We start from the raw sequence: 18,599 nt of genomic DNA, 5'->3' as shown, positions 1-18,599 counted from the left end.
TTTACCCAGTGAAAATCCTCTTTCTAAAACCAATGTTTTTTTTGTCTTTGAAGGATTAGAACATACAGTATGTGAATAGGAAATACATTGGGAGTCGTCAGAGGCAGCACCTTCAGTTATAATTTTCTCCGATACTGCAGTCAAAATGATCCTGCAACATTTTACACAGCTCACCTCGAGGACATGCACCAGAGCGTCACTCGCATCTCGCACCCTCTTTGGAGGAGCAGACGTGGAGGGGAACAGTGATGGCAGCACACGTAGAATCTCAAGAGCCTGTTCAGCTGTACAGGAAAAGATTCATTACTTAAACACAAAGTGCACAAGGACAAATCTTATCAAAAGTTATACAACAGACACAATGGTTAAAAAAAAAAAAAAAAATTCAGCAACTAATGGGATAGCCATCATCATTCCCTACCTTTGTCCATTCCCAGTGGGGGTTTCAGCGCCTTTTTCCATACACCAAAAAACTGCACCTTCTGGCAGAAGTCATGCCATCTTCCCTTCAGTTCATCGATGAAGTTGGTATTATCCTTATCCAAAATGCGTTGAAGCTCCTCCATCACTTATGAAATATCAAATATACCAATACAGACATTTGAATATATCATTTAAGAGGAAATTGGTATTTTAAACATTGTGTGTGATACCATGGTTTTAATCATGCACAGTCAATAATGACTTACATGTCCAATGTCCTTGAAAAGAGGATATAGAACCTTCTCGTGTCTGTCCTCCTCGCGAAAAATGAAAACTAGTCTTGCATTTAACCAGCTTTTTTTGTATTTAAACAGCAAAAAGTCCCAGAGGACTGCATAAACGGGAAACAGCTTCATTTTTAACACGTAACACACAATACACATACAAAATCTGTGCTTTGCACAGGCACACTCAAAGCATATTAACACACAAGTTATTCTTAAAACAAAAGCTTTATATTTTAACATTCAAATAAAAGGTTCTGGGCTTACAATGAACAACTCAATATTAACTGAAAAGTAAAAATAAACTTAATTCCGACCAAGAATCATCGATGAAGTTGGTATTATCCTTATCCAAAATGCGTTGAAGCTCCTCCATCACTTATGAAATATCAAATATACCAATACAGACATTTGAATATATCATTTAAGAGGAAATTGGTATTTTAAACATTGTGTGTGATACCATGGTTTTAATCATGCACAGTCAATAATGACTTACATGTCCAATGTCCTTGAAACAAGGATATAGAACCTTCTCGTGTCTGTCCTCCTCGCGAACGGTATTTGAATCAATGAATGTTCTTCTGGGTACAAATTCCAAATCCAAGAGATGAGAGACATCCTGGTGGTTTGGATTTTTTCTTTTATACAAAGTTTGTAGGGTCTTGTAGTGCTTGGCCAAGGTTGCTGGACTGTAGGTGTCTGGACTGTCAACATCTGCAGACTTGTTAGCTGTAAGACACAAAAATACATAATTAATATGCCTGTTTAAAAAAAGTTCATCTCATGTTGTTGCATGACAAAACTGCCATAAAAATCATAAATTAATAATAGATTAAACTTTCATTGAATTAAATCTTTTAACAAATATCCCAACTAACAAATACCTATTAATTTTTGGAATTTTAACCATTTAAATGCCATTTAACAAAAGCATATCAATTTGTATAATGAATGCATGAGAACTATTTGATCGAAACTCATATGGTCATGCAATCACATGCAATTGCATGTAGGCACACAAGTACACCCCTACAAAGATGCGCACACCCCCACTACACACAGTCATGAGGCAACGCTGTCTCCTCTCCTCCGCTCCGTGTGTGTGTGGGGGTTAGCTTAAAAACCTTATGACATGTCAAAAAAGCTTGTTTCATCTGAGATATGACTCAAAACAAGATGTTTTCAAGACTGTTTCGCTTAACAAGATATTCAAGATGCACTGTCTTAAAACAAGCTCCTTTATCTGGTTTAGATCTTACTCTTTAGGCGATTTTGTCTTATATTAAGTGTGATGAGATATTTTGACTCGAAATTAGACAAATATACTTGGCAAGATTTTGAGTTTTTGCAGTGCAGCCAATGCAGAAGTCTAAATTTGCAGGAGTCGAGCACACATTATATAGAGAGGTTGCGACCCAAGGCAAAACAACGTCCCACATCCCGTGGTTTAGCAGGACATGACTGCATGTGTCTGAGCATATAATATGTAAATTTAATGATGAATTAATTAGGACATGCCTCGTGATTAAAGAAGACCCATGTTCTGTACTCATACATTAACAGGTCAGATCATTTATACCTATGTTAAAGGGATCAATTAGCAGAATATACTACACTGGAAACAACAAAGTTATCTACGTGTATTTAATAAGGGGCTTTCTGCAGAAAGGATCAACACACTGAGAGTCCTAAGGTTCTCAGAGTGAAGATAGAGAACAGTCAAATACAAGCGTCTTATATAGGAGAACTGAGAGCTGTCTCTCTGAACCAATCCAAACTGGTTCTGTAGGGAAGGAGAGGAATTTAAACATTAACCGCTGATTCACATGTGTTTCTTAAGGAGATAAACAGACATACACTCCTTCCTGTGGTGGGTAAACAAGTGGCAAAGGTTCTGGCAGTTAAACAGCAATACACAGTTCAGACCATATAACAGCTTAGGTCATAAAACTCTTTAGACAAGGCTCCAAAAGCTTTCTTTCCAAATACAAAATAGTTTCAACCACACTTTTTCCAATACAGTACAGATGGTGTCTGCTTCCCGAACTGAAAGTGAAATATTATTATAGGAGAGGGGATTGATAGCTGAAAGCTCTGGCTCTACTCTACTTTTAGAGTCTTTAGGGACGACAATTAAGCCTGAATTCTGGGAGCGGAGTGCTCTAGTGGGTTGATAAGGCACTAACAGCTCTTTAAGTTAAAATGGCTCCATATCATTAAGGGCCTTGGAAGTAAGGAGGAGAATTTTAAATTATATTCTAGATTTAACAGGAAGCCAGGATAGCGACGCTAATACTGGAGAAATGTGGTCTCTTTTCTTGGTTATTGTCAAGACACGTGCTGCGGCATTTTGGACAAGCTGCAGAGTCTTTAACGACTTACTGCTAGAGCCTGATAATAATGAATTACAATAATCCAGTCTGAATGTAACAAAGGCGTGGATTAGTTTTTCCTGCATCTTTTTGCAAAAGGACATGTCTGATTTTTGAGATATTACGCAAGTGGAAAAAGGCCGTCCTAGAAATTTGTTTTAAGTGTGAATTAAAGGAAAAATCAGGATCGATAATCACTCCCATGTTCCTGACTGTTTCATTGGAAGCAAGGGCAATGTCGTCTAGCACAGCTATATCATTAGATAATGTATCTCTAAGGTGTTTAGGGCCATGTATTATAACCTCTGTTTTATCTGAGTTTAATAAGAGAAAATTGCGGGTCATCCAGGTTTTTATGTCCTTGAGACATGCTTGAAGTTTAGTTAATTGATTACTTTGTTCAGGTTTTATTGACAAGTATAACTGGGTGTCATCCGCATAGCAGTGGAAATTTACCGAGTCTGTCCTGATAATGTTTCCTAGTAGAAGCTTATATAATGAGAATAAAATTGGGCCGAGCACAGAGCCCTGTGGAACACCATGGTTAACTTTGGTGCGCACAGATGACTCATCATTAATTTGCACGAATTGGAAGCGATCAGAAAAATAAGATTTAAAGCAGTTTAGGGCGGTTCTTTCAATGCTAATTAACTGTTCTAGTCTCTGTAATAAAGTGTGATGGTCAATTGTGTCGAATGCTGCACTAAGATCTAACAGAACGAGGACAGACACAAATCCATGATCTGAAGCTATTAGAAGGTCAACATTAGTTACTTTTGCCAAGGCTGTCTCTGTGTCTCTGATTAGCTCTGAAACCCGACTTAAAGTCTTCATATATATTGTTTTCTTGGAGAAACTCACACAGCTGATTGGCTACAACTTTTTCTAAGATTTTAGACAGGAAGGGGAGGTTGGATCTAGGTCTGAAATTGGTTAAAACCTCTGGGTCTAGGGTGGTTTTTTGGAGAAGGGGTTTGATTACTGCTATTTTAAAGGACTTTGGTACATATCCTGATGATTATGACAGATTGATTGTGTTCAGTGACAAACTATCAATTAGGGGCAGAATTTCTTTAAGTCATTTTGTAGGAATGGGATCTAAGATACAGGTTGTTGGTTTAGAAACTTTAGAAAATTAGTTAACTGATCACGGGTGATCAGAGAAAAGCTGTCTAAATAATGGAAAGGATTCTCAGCCATTTCTGAGATTTCTGTTATTGGTAGGGTATTAGTGCCAAATGAGGGCAGAAGATGGTCGATGTTAATTCTAATAGCTTTTGATCATTAAAAAAGGTCATAAAGATATTGCTATTTAGAGATCGAGGAATACTGGGTTCGTTGGAGGTGTGACTCTCTGTCAGCCTGGCTACAGTGCTGAAGAGAAACCTGGGGTTATTTTTATTCTCTTCTATTAGTTTTGAATAGTAGGCAGCTCTTGCTTTGTGGAGGGCCTTTTTATATGCTTTAACACTACTCTTCCAGTCTAGGAGATTTTCAACACGGTTGCTGGAACGCCACTTCCTGTCTAGTTTTCTTGATACTTGTTTTAACTCATGTGTCTTGGAATTATACCTTGGAGATAATTTACTATGTTTTACATGTTTTTTTAGAGGCGCTATTGAGTCTAATGTTATTCGTAATGAGTCTGCAGAGCTATCAACGAGATGTTCAATTTCATTGGAGCTAGGGTTTTTAATGAATTTGTTGTTTATATCGACTGATATTACGGGTTTAACTGTAATTAGGGCCCGAGCACCGAAGCGGTGGGAGGCCCTATTGAAATTGTAAGGATTCTTATTATTATTATTCTCTGCCAAATGAATTGGCTTTTTGAGGGCTTTTAACATGCTCAACTTCTTACCAAACTTTGCAGGAAATTCAAAAGTCTGAGAAATTATTTGAAATGAGCGTGGCAAAATGCCTCAACAGCGCCACCTATACACAGCCCCTGAGTTCACTTGACCGATCTTCACGAAAAATTGATGCACAGTTGTTTAATGTTCAGACGCACAAAAAAGCCTCAAGGGGCATTATGAAAAACGCAACAGGAAGCCTGCCATTTTGGATTTAGTGCCCATTTTGGCCATATTCCACATTCTACATTTTGACGTACTTGTCGTAGAGCTTTCATCAGAGCAACTTAAAATTGAACTGATTTAAAAAAATCGATTTTTCGTCACACCATGTGACCGTGGCGTGGCGTCAAAGTTTAATTAAACGCCATCAAAACACAAGCTTCTGTATCTTGCACATACATGGTCCAATCAAGGCCAAACTAGACAGGTGAGACAAGAGTCCCAGCTTGATGACATCTTTACAGAAATCATGACTTTAAAGCACAGCGCCCCCTGGTGGCAACAGGAAATGTCTTGTTTTTTGCATGTCTTACAGTTGGATGTATTTCTCCTTATCCACTGACCTCAACCATGTCAAACTGTATCAAATGGGTCTCAAGACATTGATAATGAAGATATAAGATTACTGTGACTTTTCGTCAAACGCCATATTAATGGCTTGGCATCGAAGTTCATCAACTCGCCGTGAAACATGAAATTGCTCTAACTTCCGTGTTCATGGTTCTATCTCACTCAAACTATATGTGTGTATTAACATCTCCCCCTGAAGACATTCAGATGGTTTTAAGGAATGGGTGTGGCAAAAAAACTGACTAGCGCCCCCTAAAGGGCAGCCCAGCACTACGATTGGCCGACATCTACAAAAATCGATTGTGTCATGTGTCTTTTCAATACAAACAAATAAGTCTCTTGGATCGATAAGCTAGACCAAACAGGAAGCCTGCCATTTTGGATTTAGTGGCCATTTTGGCCATATTCCACATTTTTCATCAAGTTCATCAACTCGCCGTGAAACACGAAATTGCTGTAACTTCAGTGTTCATGGTTCTACCTCACTCAAACTACATGTATGTATCAATAGCCCCCCTGTAAATATTCATATTGTTGAAAGGCTGATGCGTGGCATCAAAGTTTGATTAAACGCCATCAAAACACAAGGTTTTGTATCTCGGACATACATTGTCCAATCGAGTTCAAACTACACATGTAAGACAAGAGTCCCGGCCTGATGACATCTACACAGAGATTATTACTTAAAATCATAGCGCCACCTGTTGGCTACAGGAAGTGATGGTTTATCCTTGCTGCAGAGTGCAAAACACATGCAACGCTGAGACGTGCGCTTGGTCATCGATCGCTCTCTCCCCCGACCGCAACAGGCTTCAACGTGCGAGTGCTTGGGCCCGCCAGTGCTACAACGTAGCCCTAGTTGGAATTATTTCCTTAAATTTAGCTACAGCACTATCAGGTAGACATCTAGAAAATTAGTTTTTTTATAAGTGCCATATATTCAGATAATGAAAAATCGAAGGTTATTAAATTATGATCTCATAGAATTGGATTGCGCGGAAGTACTGTTAAATGTTCAATTTTGACACCGTATGATAATACAAGGTCAAGTGTGTGGTTACAACAATGAGCAGGTTGGCGTACACACTGACTGAAACCAATTGAGTCTAGATTCGAAATAAATGCTACGCTAAGGCTATCTTTATTATTGTCAACATGAATATTAAAGTCACCAACAATAATAATTGTATCTGTCTTTAGGACTAGGTTTGATAAAAACTCAGGGAATTCCATTAAAAATTCAGTATAAGCCCCAGGAGCACGGTAAACTACAGCAAGTATGATTGGCTGTTGGTGTTTCTTGGATTGGTGTGGAAGTCTAAGAACAAGACATTCAAATGAGTTGTAGCTGATTTTAGGTTTAGGATTAATTGATAGACTGGAGTTAAAAATAGCAGCAACTCCACCTCCTCGGCTGAATTCTCTGGGAACGTGTGAATTTATATGACTGGGGGGAGTAGATTCATTTAGGGCAGACATGGGCAAAGTACAGTATACGGCCCGCGGGCTTTTTAATCAGGCCCGCCGAACTTGTCCAAAAAAAAAAAAAAAAATGTAATTTTTTTTTCAAACTAACAATTTTGTAGCACTTAATCGGCACGTACTTATAGAACTTTGTAGTTTTGCTTTATTTTTGAAGAAATCGTACTTTCTTGATTCTTGTTCTGGTTTAAATTCTCGGGGTTGAATGCACTTATTGTAAGTTGCTTTGGATAAAAGCGTCAGCTAAATTAAATTTGCCAGGGAGTGTGGTGTATAGGGCTTGAAAAGGCACATGATCTCCCTTCACTTTTTCCCTTTGCCTGTGAGCTCTTCTGTAAAATGAGAGGATCAAGGAAACAAAAAGTGGACAATGAGTGCCAAGTGTTTAACACGGAGTCGACAACAAAATACTTTTTCACTGAAGTCCAATCGAAGGCTGTATGCCTGATATGCCGAGAAACTGTCGCAGTTTTCAGGGAGTACAACATCAGCCGTCACTTTGCTACGAAGTCAGTCAACGCAAGAACGGGTGGCTGCAGCTCAGAGGTTGGCGACTTATTTACAGACTCAGCAAAAAAAATTTTCACAGACAAACTGCGATTAAAGAGTCATCTACCAAGGCATGTTTTTTGGGGGGCATTTGAAATAGCAAAGGCTAGCAAGCCTTTCTCTGAAGGCGAGTTTTTGTTAAATGTCCTTGCAAATAAGTGCTTTGCTACTTGGTAAAGGCCAAATCCTTTCATGTTATGATTTTTCCATGTCATTTATATTAGTTCACAAAAACACTCCATCCATCTGTTCCTGGCCCGGCCCCTCTGTCAAATTTTGGAACCCATTGTGGCCCGCGAGTCAAAAAGTTTGCCCACCCCTGATTTAGGGTGACATATTCATCAGGATGCACCCACATCTCAGTTAGGGACAATAAATCAATGATCTAATCTTAGACTAGTTCATTAACTAAAATATTCTTTGATGACAGTGAACTTATGTTTAAAAGACCACATTTAAAAGTCTTTGTTTCCTGAGTTGTTGCAGAGGTTGTGTTAATTTGTATTCGATTTTTGTGTGGAATTCTCGCTCTGTTATTGTTTAATTTAAATAATTTAATCGGACGGTGGACAGACACAATCTCTGGGGTTGTGGTTGTGTGACTGATCCAGAGGGCTCACAGAGAAGTGTTTAGCACTGCAGCTCTGGTGCCAGTCTGTTCTTTACGAGTTTAAATACGTTGTTTTTGGTTTAAGGAGTTATGCTCTGTAACTGTTAAGACTTTAAATTCTTCTAATTGTATGGATTAAACAATAGATACAGCACTTAGATTAGGGAGATTTTAAGGCACTGCTTAGTTTGAACAATGACATAGAGTGAGATGGGCTATAATTTTCCCTATAATGTCTTCTAGTTTTAGTTCTACAAAGAGTAGTATTGATCCACTCATACCACAGCAAGCAAAGAGCATTTTTTTTTGTATCTTAAGAAGCTGCTAGCTTTCATCTGAACCAGTTCTCTTTTTGCAGATGCTACAAAGATCACGCTGGCTCCTTCCAACGCTGACATCAATCAGGGGGAGAATGTGACCCTGCAGTGTCATGCCTCCCACGACCCAACCATGGATCTGACTTTCACCTGGGCCCTCTACGGGGTCCTGCTGGATGTGGAGAATACTGCCGGGCCATTCCACCGGGTGGACGGGGTTAGTCCTGTAGTGGATAATATGGCTGTTTTCAACATGGATAATTTTGTCTCTGAGATTCGGGGCCTCATTTATATCTGTAGCATACTCACCCTTTTAGAGCCCATTTAGTGCTGACGGTACTCGGGATGTATAAAAACAAACTTGGCAGGAAATTTGAGTACAAACTTCTAATTCCAAATGGTGTCCTCTGGGTGAAGGTTAGGATATCTAACTTGATCAATTTGTTAAGGTGTCTAAACATATGATTGATTTTTTTTGCCTCCACCTTTAAATTGGATTGATTTTTTTACTTCACACAATTGGCACTATCCTCTTCTCACTCTTACTCGCTGCATTAACGCAGAAGCAACACATTAACACTTTATACATGTGTTACATTTTCTTTAATAAGGGATATAACTACTGTGGTCATCAAATCTGTCGTTCTTTACCTCAGCTTCACTTACATTCTGTGACAAAAAGGTTGTGCTTCTTACTCAATTTTTTTATTACAGTGTTTCACTATGAAAACCCGTTGGTCAGCAGAATCATTTAATATTCATGAGGTGTTTTGCATTGACCATTCATTGTTGAATGAGAGTGTGTAGAGAGTGGAAAATTAGGCCAGATCCACGTATGCACATTTCTAGGTGTATTGTGTTATAAAGGGAAATATTGCATTTAGGTGTGCGTGCACACAGATTTATACATCGTAATCATTTTTGAGCAGGCCTTTTTTAATATTTGTGCACACATAAACTTTTAATATGAATCTTAAGCACTGTTCTATAAATTAAGCTCCTGCTCATTAGTTCCATCAATGTTTAAAAAATTCAAACAACAGATATTGTCCAACCTTGACCCTCAGCTTTGGTGTGTTGTTAGTTTCTAAATAAAAAAATGTTTAAACTGTGAAAACCTTGCTAAGTCTTTGATCAAAGGATTTCTCTCTAACACGATGAACACACATCGATTTTTGGGATTCTATGTTTATACCCTCTCTCTATATATAAATATAAATATGTGTTAAAGAAAGAAACTAAGCATTTTTAATGAGAATTTTCAGTGGCAGATTAATCTACATTAGGTGCTTAAGTGAGCATTTTGGGCAGCAGGACAGCATGTAGGACTGAGCAAAAATTTGACTGTATATTAAGAGGTCAAATTATTCAGTGGCTTATTTCTAATACCAACATAGAAAACTGAGGTCTGTCTCTTTTCTAAATAGAAAGACAAAATTGCTCACAGCAATACACTATATGCAAGCAATATTTCATGTTTCCTATCCACAGGGTCAGAGAGAAATTAGCTCCTGAATTAGATTAATTGTGCATGTCCTGATTTTCTTTGTCTATGGTAAAGTTCTCCTGCAGCAAATTTGATCCATTCTGATGAAATGATTGACAGGTATACTCCTGATTTTCAGTGTTGGTTGGTCAACTTGGTTATCTTCATCCCTCTACTTGTACTCTTTCAGAAAGAAAACATTGGGGATCTGTTGATTGTGAACACTCAGCTGAGTCAAGCAGGGTTATACACCTGTACAGCTCAGACTGTGGTGGACAGCGCCTTAGCCTCGGCTAAACTAGTGGTACGAGGTAAGAGGAGTTTATTTTTATGTCATATCATAACTATAGAAATATGGAAAGAGAAACCTTTATCACATTCCAGTTCAGTCATGCAGACCTGCAGCACAATGATTAAAAACAGAAGTAAACGTGAAAACCGAAAAGATGAGACATCATTGATTCCAGCTTTTCTTATTATGGATCCAATTTCCCTATTATTTTCTCTCTTGTTGACAGATTCTGAAACACTTTTTCTTGGTTTTCTTACACATAAAAAAATACAATATTTTGGTAAAGAAACATGATGTGGGTAAGATGTAAGATTAACTAGGAAGCTGATAACTCAACCCTTGTTGACTCCTGACACAAGATACAGTTTTTGCTTTAATTGTTGCTGCTTGTAGTGGTGGCATACAAAGTATGGCAATAAGCTTTGCCTGTTAAGACAACTACAGGGAAAATAATTAAACATCATGTTTTAAGGGCAAACACCAGCTCTGAATTGGTTTATTTTACGTTGATAAAGTGATCAGTGACTTCATTCTAGTGTAGTTTATTCTAGTTGTAGTTAAACCATCATTTTATATAAGTTATGTCATAATTAGGGTTTTGAATACGGAAACAAGTGTATCACATGGCAGTGTTATTACTGCCAAAAGAAGAAGTCAGGCATACAGGAGCAGTAGATTAATAGCATTAAAGGAAAAATATAATTTCAAATAATTTAAATCCTCATATCAAGTTCATGATGTAAAATGTGGTCAGGTTAAAACCATAGCAGTTCAATAGTTTCCATTTATACAATGGGTCAATTTTAACGAGTCTCTGGTATAATTAACAGAGGACTCTGCATCTCCCTGTTGCTTGATGGAGCTTTACAATGGCATAATATGGGTATATATGTCAATATTGTGTTCACAACTGGTTTACATCAGGAAATCATTCCAGGTTTCCACTACAGCAATACAGCACAGAGTTAAGGTAGAGTTAGCCCGAGAGGAAAGAGCGTTTGTTGAGTTTCAAAGCAGTCTTAATTCAAAACCATCATCAGGAACAGGTAGACGTGTCAGATAACAGTTTCAGATTTTGCGTAAATTGTAAATACAGCTGTTTAATAAGTGTACTGTAGTTAAAAACAGTACTGCACTATATTTACTATACTGCTAACTAACTTTCCTCTGCTTGTTTCAAGGACCCCCAGGACCTCCTGGAGGTTTACTAGTGAAGAATGTTGCTGAGACATCGGTGGAGCTGAGGTGGAGTCGTGGCTACGATAATCACAGTCCCATTGGCAAATATATCATCATGGGCCAATCATCATTGTCAACACAGTGGAAGAACATGAGGACAGGTGTGTGTGTGTGTGTGTGTGTGTGTGTGTGTGTGTGTGTGTGTGTGTGTGTGTGTGTGTGTGTGTGTGTGTGTGTGTGTGTGTGTGTGTGTGTGTGTGTGTGTGTGTGTGTGTGTGTGTGTGTAAAACAACAAATCTTTAACCAATAATAAAGTAAATAAAGTCATACACATAACTTTATTTGACAACAGCAATAAAAACATACACAAGATTTTGACAGACACAATTTTGACACAAAATGTGTTATTTTGTGAAGGACATTTGTCATTATTTTTGATATTTACAGACTATGAATAGAATATTGATTATTCATATGTTTTAACTCCTCCCGGTACAGAGCCAGTAAACATCGAGGGGAACGCAGAATCAGCTCGTGTGATGGGACTGATGCCCTGGATGGATTATGAATTTCAGGTCATCGCCAGCAACATCCTGGGAAGTGGAGAGCCCAGTGTGCCTTCACAGATTATTCGCACACAGCAAGCAGGTCAGAGGCTACAGGTCCTTTCCAGAAGGCTACACAAGCTCTTTAAAAACCAATGGAAAAAGTACCTGGTAGATTCTTCATCTTTGACAAAACTTTTTCCTTGACTTCAGCAGGATGATTTAAATACTTGACAAGGCATAAACAAGCGTCGCACGTTTTTTCTGATGCCTGTTAGAGTGGCATTATAGAAAAAACCCTTTCATGACATTAAGTGTAGAAATAAATTACAGTAAATCTTTCTGGTAAAATACTGTCTGTGTAGCTCAGCGGGCAATTTAGGTATAACTTGATTAAGTGTTGCAGTCATTGTGATTGTACTTATTGTACAAATTCCACTGATCCACGTAAGAGGGATAATTTGACCAGAAAACACTTTAATATTAAATATTAAAAGTAGGGCAACATTTCCCTAATATATCAGTACAGTAACGAAAACTGCACACTACATAGGTCGACATCCCCTTATGTTTTACACATCAACAACTGGGCATATATAACATGGTCTACCAGGTTATCGAGTTCAGTTCAATATTCGTTGTTTGAGAGGCAACAAAGATAACACACATTCATCCATTTTTTTATTCTACTTTTTATCTTTTTTATCAACAACTCTCTTTTACCGATGCTTTATCATTTTACAGGTACAAGGTTCATTCACCTACTATTTATGGATATTGGAAGGTTACTTCAGTTTGCTAACACCCACAACCATACATCAATAACCCAAATTATTGATTACCTTTTTTTAATGGTGCAGAAGGTGGTCTTCCGTTCCGCTGTGTGCTGCACGCAGATTTTGATCAAAGGCTCGATTTCCAACCAGTCCAAAATGTCTTGAAGGACGTGCTGTAAAGTCGTGTGATGGGCACCAATCTTATCCAAGCCTGAACAGTTGCTTGCACTTTGACGATTCCCCTATCCCAACAGAAAGTTACATTACATCTGTTATGTCCTTTGCAACCTCTTGTAGGATCAAATCCAGGACGTGGTTGCTCAAATTAATGTTCAGTGCAGTCTGACATTGTGGCCTCAGTTTTGCCTGGACACCTGACAAACAGACCAACATGTTGCTTGCGCCATCAAAACAAAAGCATTGAAGGCATCCATGGGCAGGTCCAGACACATAAAGATCTCTCTGATGCAAGACGAAAGTGTATCTGCCATGGTGTCAGGAACACTGTATAACGTGAGAAAAATATTTGACAAGTTTTTGTCCACATATTGGAGGCTGCAGAACAACTGTTCGGATAGGCTTAAATCGGTCGTACCATCAGCCGTTAAAAAAAATGCTTGCTCGCTCACCTCAGACACAATTTCTGTCTGGATTGCATGAGCCAAATATTTTAATATTTAATTTTGAATTATGTGCACATTGAGTGGTATATTCTCTCAAGCCAATTACGTGCCCTTGACATATCATATGTCCGCTCCATCATTAGCTGCCACAAAATCCTGATTGCCGTGTCCCAACAGTGGAAGTCCCTCATGTCCAAGAAATTTGATTGATCTAAAAATCTGCTCCAAAACTGTCGCTGTAAATGTTCTGGTCTTTGTCGACCTGTTCAGAAAGCAAGGTGGTTATTGGTGTGTGACTGCGTTTGGTGGGAAAATTTACCCCGACTTAAAAGTCCTCCACTCGTGAAGGAACTGAACTTTCCTTCAACATGGCGGAACCCCTTCTCCCTTGCCTTGTAGCATACAAAGCAAAAGACAGCAAAAAAAATCCAATACTCTTTTCTGCATCATTGGACTCACTGTCTCTTCATCTCTCTCAAGTCTAACTTGCTGGCCAAGCTGTGACCTAACGCGATGACGTTGTCACGCTCAGATTGATGGAATTAATTATATTCATATATTCACACAACTTTCATATGTTTTCAGACAGGCACCTTCCCATATACTGTTTAAAATGTATTAATTTATTTATACATTTTCAGGTGCCCATTATAGTTATGGGTTAAATAGCCAATTATACACTGTGCACTCCTTGTCAGTTGGAGATGGAGACAGACTCTGAGACCAGCAAATTAATTATTTACAATAGGGATTTTTTTAGAGAAACCGTTTGAGAATGGTTAGGAGGGCTCAATGAGGTGCGCGTGGCGTGGCCAGACACGTGGTGAATGGCGTTTAGTGTCCAAACAGAACAAGAATCATCTGTGTCTGGGCAGTGTATAAATGCTTGCTAGCTCTGGAAAGCGGACAACGTGACAGGCAGGCAGACCTTAGATCTGGAGACAGAGATCTGGAATTGAAGGCAAACAAAGATCACAAGTTGCAAAAAAATTACAAACTAATACTGAGGCTGGATTGAGTTATGGCAGTGGTAGTTTAACTATCTGGCGACAGGTAGGAGAGCCACCAGCCTTAGATGTACTGCTGCTGATGCACTGTAATGCTCTGCAGGTGTGCTGGGTCAGGGGGACGAGATAGACAGACACAGAGGGCAGCCACGACGGAGACCATAAAATATAGACATTGCAATAGTTTCAATGTAATCAAGAAATGGCAACAAGGATAAAAGACACTCGTGATTATTTTGTGTATGTGTATTTGGCCCTCAGCTCCCACAGTGGCCCCCAGTGGACTTGCAGGAGGAGGAGGAGACCACAATGAACTCATTGTTACGTGGACGGTGAGTGGATTGCGCCTGTGTGTGTTCTACATTGCACATGTGCATGCACAAGATACAGCATTACAGCATAATAAAGTTCAGTTTCAGTTCATACCATTGTCTAATCTGGTGCATGCTGTTGAATTTTTTTTTCCAAAAAGCACAACTTTTCAATGTCAAGTGTTATTTGTTTGCACAAACCAAATTGAAGCATACATTATTAGTCTGTAAGAGGAGGTTAATTAAAGTAGAATGGCTGCAAATAGCAAAAACTTTGCAAAAATTGTAGATTACAATCAACAGCGCCAACTTGCTGTTTAATTTAGGGTATGGTTCCAGGACACTTTTGTATATACATATATCTACTGATTTTCATACATTTTGGTTAAACATGCCGCAGAGGCTTCATTATAATTTTGTAGGGGTTGCTTTTGAATAATTTCGCCAATATAATATGCAACACCCATATTGCAAGTAAATGTTTGTAATTTCCAACTTATTTGAAGAGTTTTCTGACTTTTCGAGCATGTTTAGCCCCCTAAAAATGTCACCAGTTATAGATACTACACATAAAACTCACAAGACTCTTAACCTATCATCAACCATGTCTAAAGGGTCATCTGACCATATTTCAGATGGATGTGGTCAACCTGCTTGGAGGAGTACATCACATTATAAAAACATGTAATTTCTTGTTGCCAGTAGGGGGCACCATGACTGAATTTTGACATATAGATGTTTGCAAGAAGTGACTCTTGTCAAACATGTGAAGTTGGTGCCAATTGGATATTCTACACTGAAGTTGCAAGTACTTCCTGTTTCACAGCGAAACATTGAAATTCAAAGCCACACCAAGGACAAAAACTCAGGAGACTACTTTTTTATTATTAAGGTGCTTAAACTGCAACACAATTTGAAGTCGATCTGATGTACCATCTGTATGACTTCACCAAAACGTATAACTTTTTGTATGTCTGGGCATGATACATTTGCCGATCTTCATACATTTTGGTGAGGAATGGGGGAGAGAGACCAGGAACAGTTGTGTAACCATCATAATTAATCTCTGTCTCAATGTTTTTTATAATGACAATAAGTGTGATAATAACGATGCCATATAACAATAATAATGGTGATGATGCTAAATAATATGTTATATAAATTGTTGTTGTCATCTGTATCCTGTAGCTCTGGGGTCAGGGATATCAGCAGACCATGAGAGAGAGAGAGACTGGGAGGGAAAAAACACAAATTTAGTTGAACTAAATTTTATGTAGTAAACTAAATAAATGTGGGGGGGGGGGGCAGAGAGATAGAGAGAGAGAAAAGTGCTGAAGGCATGATGGGTGTTCCCCCGGCAGTCTAGGCCCACAGCAGCATAACTAAGGGATGGTTAAGAACTCACCTGATCCACCCTAACTAAAGGCTTTATCAAAAAGGAATGTAGAGATGGTGTCTGCCACCAGTACCGAAAAGAGAGGAGAGGAGCAAGGCTCTACCTTCCACTCTATTCTTACATAGTCGCCCTCTGTTTTTGGTGATCTATTGAGACAATACGGTGTTATGAGCTCTTTGATATATGAACGGGCTTGTTTGTTAAGGGCTTTGTGTGTTGAGGAGCAGGATCTTGAATTATTTTCTGAATTATACAGGGAGCCAATGAATAGAAGCTAAAACAGGAGTAATATGGATGTAACAAAAGCAAGGACAAGATTTTTCTAATTTGAATGATAATACGCAGGTGGGAGAAGGCAGGGGCGGCCCTGGCGATGTTGGAGCCCTATTGGCGAGATTTCATAATGGCAACTGACAAATGTGTAGAATAAGTACATAATTAAATATTTCATCAAAGCGGGATAGAAAAAATATAATATATCACTTATATCCTTAAATAGGGATTTTAGTTTGTTTTCTGGCCTGATTCGCTTTGCTTTGAGCGAAAATAATAGAAAAGACCCCGAAACCATTGTTGCAGATTGCGAGCCGGCCGCTTCGCTTCCTTGCGCTTCACTGCTGGTGAAAGGCCCAATTAATGTGCAAGGTTATTGTGATGTAAACAAATGAGACAAAGATAAATCCTGTCTGAACTTTTTCCACCATTTAATGTGACCTTTAACGTGAACAATTCAATTGAAAAAACAAACTGAAATCTTTTAGGGGGAAAAATTAAAATAAAAAACTAAAATAATGTGGTTGCATAAGTGTGCACACCCTCTTATAACTGGGGATGTGGCTGTATTCAATATTAACCAATCACATTCAAACTCATGTTTAATAGTACACACCTGCCATAATTTAAAGTGACTGATTAATCCCAAATAAAGTTCAGCTGTTCTAGTAGGATTTTCCTGACATTCTCTTAGTTGCAACTTACAGCAAGAGCCATGGTCCACAGAGTGCTTCCCAAGCATCAGAGGAATCTCATTGTTGAAAGGTATCGGTCAGGAGAAGGGTACAAAATAATTTCCAAGGCATTAGATAAACCATGGAACCGAGTGAAGACAGCCATCATGTAGTGGAGAAAAAATGGCACAACAGTGACATTACCAAGAACTGGACATCCCTCCAAAATTAATGAAAAGACAAGAAGAAAACTGTCAGGGAGGCTTCCAAGAGGCCTACATTAAAGGAGCTGCAGGAATTTCTGGCAAGGGCTGGCTGTGTACTACATGTGACAACAATCTTCCGTATTCTTCGTATGTTTGGGCTATGGGGTAGGGTGGCAAGACAGAAGCCTTTTCTTACCAAGAAAAACATCCAAGCCCGGCTAAATTTTGCAAAAACATACACAAAGTCCCCAAAAAGCATGTGGGAAAATGTGTTATGGTCTGGCCATAATTGCAAAAGGCATGTTTAGCGCAAAAACAACACTGCACATCACCCAAAGAACACCATACCCACATTGAAGCATGGTGGTGGCAGCATCATGCTTTGGGGCTCTTTTACTTCAGCTGGAACAGGGGCCTTAGTCCAGGTGGAGGGAATTATGAACAGTTAAAAAATACCAAGTTACTTGTGGGACAAAACCTTCAGGCTTCCGTTAGAAAGATGAAGATGAAGAGGAATTTCACCTATCAGCATGACAACGACCCAAAGAATACATCCAAATCAACAAAAGCATGGCTTCACCAGAAGAAGATTAATGTTTTGAAATGACCCAGCCAGACCCCTGACCTGATTTCAATTGAACATATGTGGGGTGATCTGAAGAGGGCTGTGCACAGGAGATGCCCTGGCGATCTGACAGATTTGGAGCCCTTTTGCAAAGAAGAGTGGGCAAATATTGCCAAGTCAAGATGTGCCATGCTAATAGACTCCTTACCCAAAAGACTGAGTGCTGTAATCAAATCAAAAGGTGCTTCAACAAAGTATTAGGTTAAGGGTGTGCACACTTATGCAACCAGGTTATTGTTTTTTATTTTTCCGCCTAAAAGATTTCAGTTTTCAACTGAATTGTTTACGTTATAGGTCACATTAAAGGCGGGAAAAGTTCGGACAGGATTTATCTTTGTCTCATTTGAAAAAAACCTTGCATTTTAACAGGGGTGTGTAGACTTTTTATATCCACTGTATGTCGCCTTTGCCAGGAGCCGCCCCTGGAAGAAGGCATGCTCTGATCAAACATAACTCCAAGGTTTCTAAGAGTAGAGATTGGGGCCAAGTTAATACCATTAAAGGTGACTACCTGGTTCCACAATATTTTGCTGCAGTGTTTAGGGCCAAGGCCAATGACCTCAGTTTTGTGTGAATATAGAAGTATAAAGTTCTGGTTAAGCCAGGCCTTGATGTTCTTGAGACATTCCTGAAGTTGAATTAAGTTATTAGATTCACCAGACTTCATTACTGACAATAATCCATCAATTCATTGACCTTCAGTTATCCTTCAAAATGTTTACCCTTATCAATGCTGCTAA

At 38.8% G+C, this 18,599-nt stretch overlaps 1 protein-coding gene across 1 annotated transcript in view; it reads left to right on the top strand.

Moving 5' to 3' along the window:
- Positions 1–18,599, top strand: part of cntn2 (contactin 2) — a 72,171-nt gene that overhangs the window by 40,834 nt on the left and 12,738 nt on the right. Inside the window, exons 13-17 of the mRNA XM_061070418.1 lie at positions 8,508–8,683; positions 10,143–10,263; positions 11,426–11,584; positions 11,922–12,071; positions 14,636–14,706. Coding sequence (XP_060926401.1) covers positions 8,508–8,683; positions 10,143–10,263; positions 11,426–11,584; positions 11,922–12,071; positions 14,636–14,706 — 677 coding nt within the window. The remainder of the gene's footprint in view (positions 1–8,507; positions 8,684–10,142; positions 10,264–11,425; positions 11,585–11,921; positions 12,072–14,635; positions 14,707–18,599) is intronic.

This window comes from Limanda limanda, chromosome 4, assembly GCF_963576545.1.
Source record: "Limanda limanda chromosome 4, fLimLim1.1, whole genome shotgun sequence".
Classification (NCBI taxonomy): Eukaryota; Metazoa; Chordata; class Actinopteri; order Pleuronectiformes; family Pleuronectidae; genus Limanda; species Limanda limanda.
This window is presented reverse-complemented; position numbering and strand designations above follow the sequence as displayed.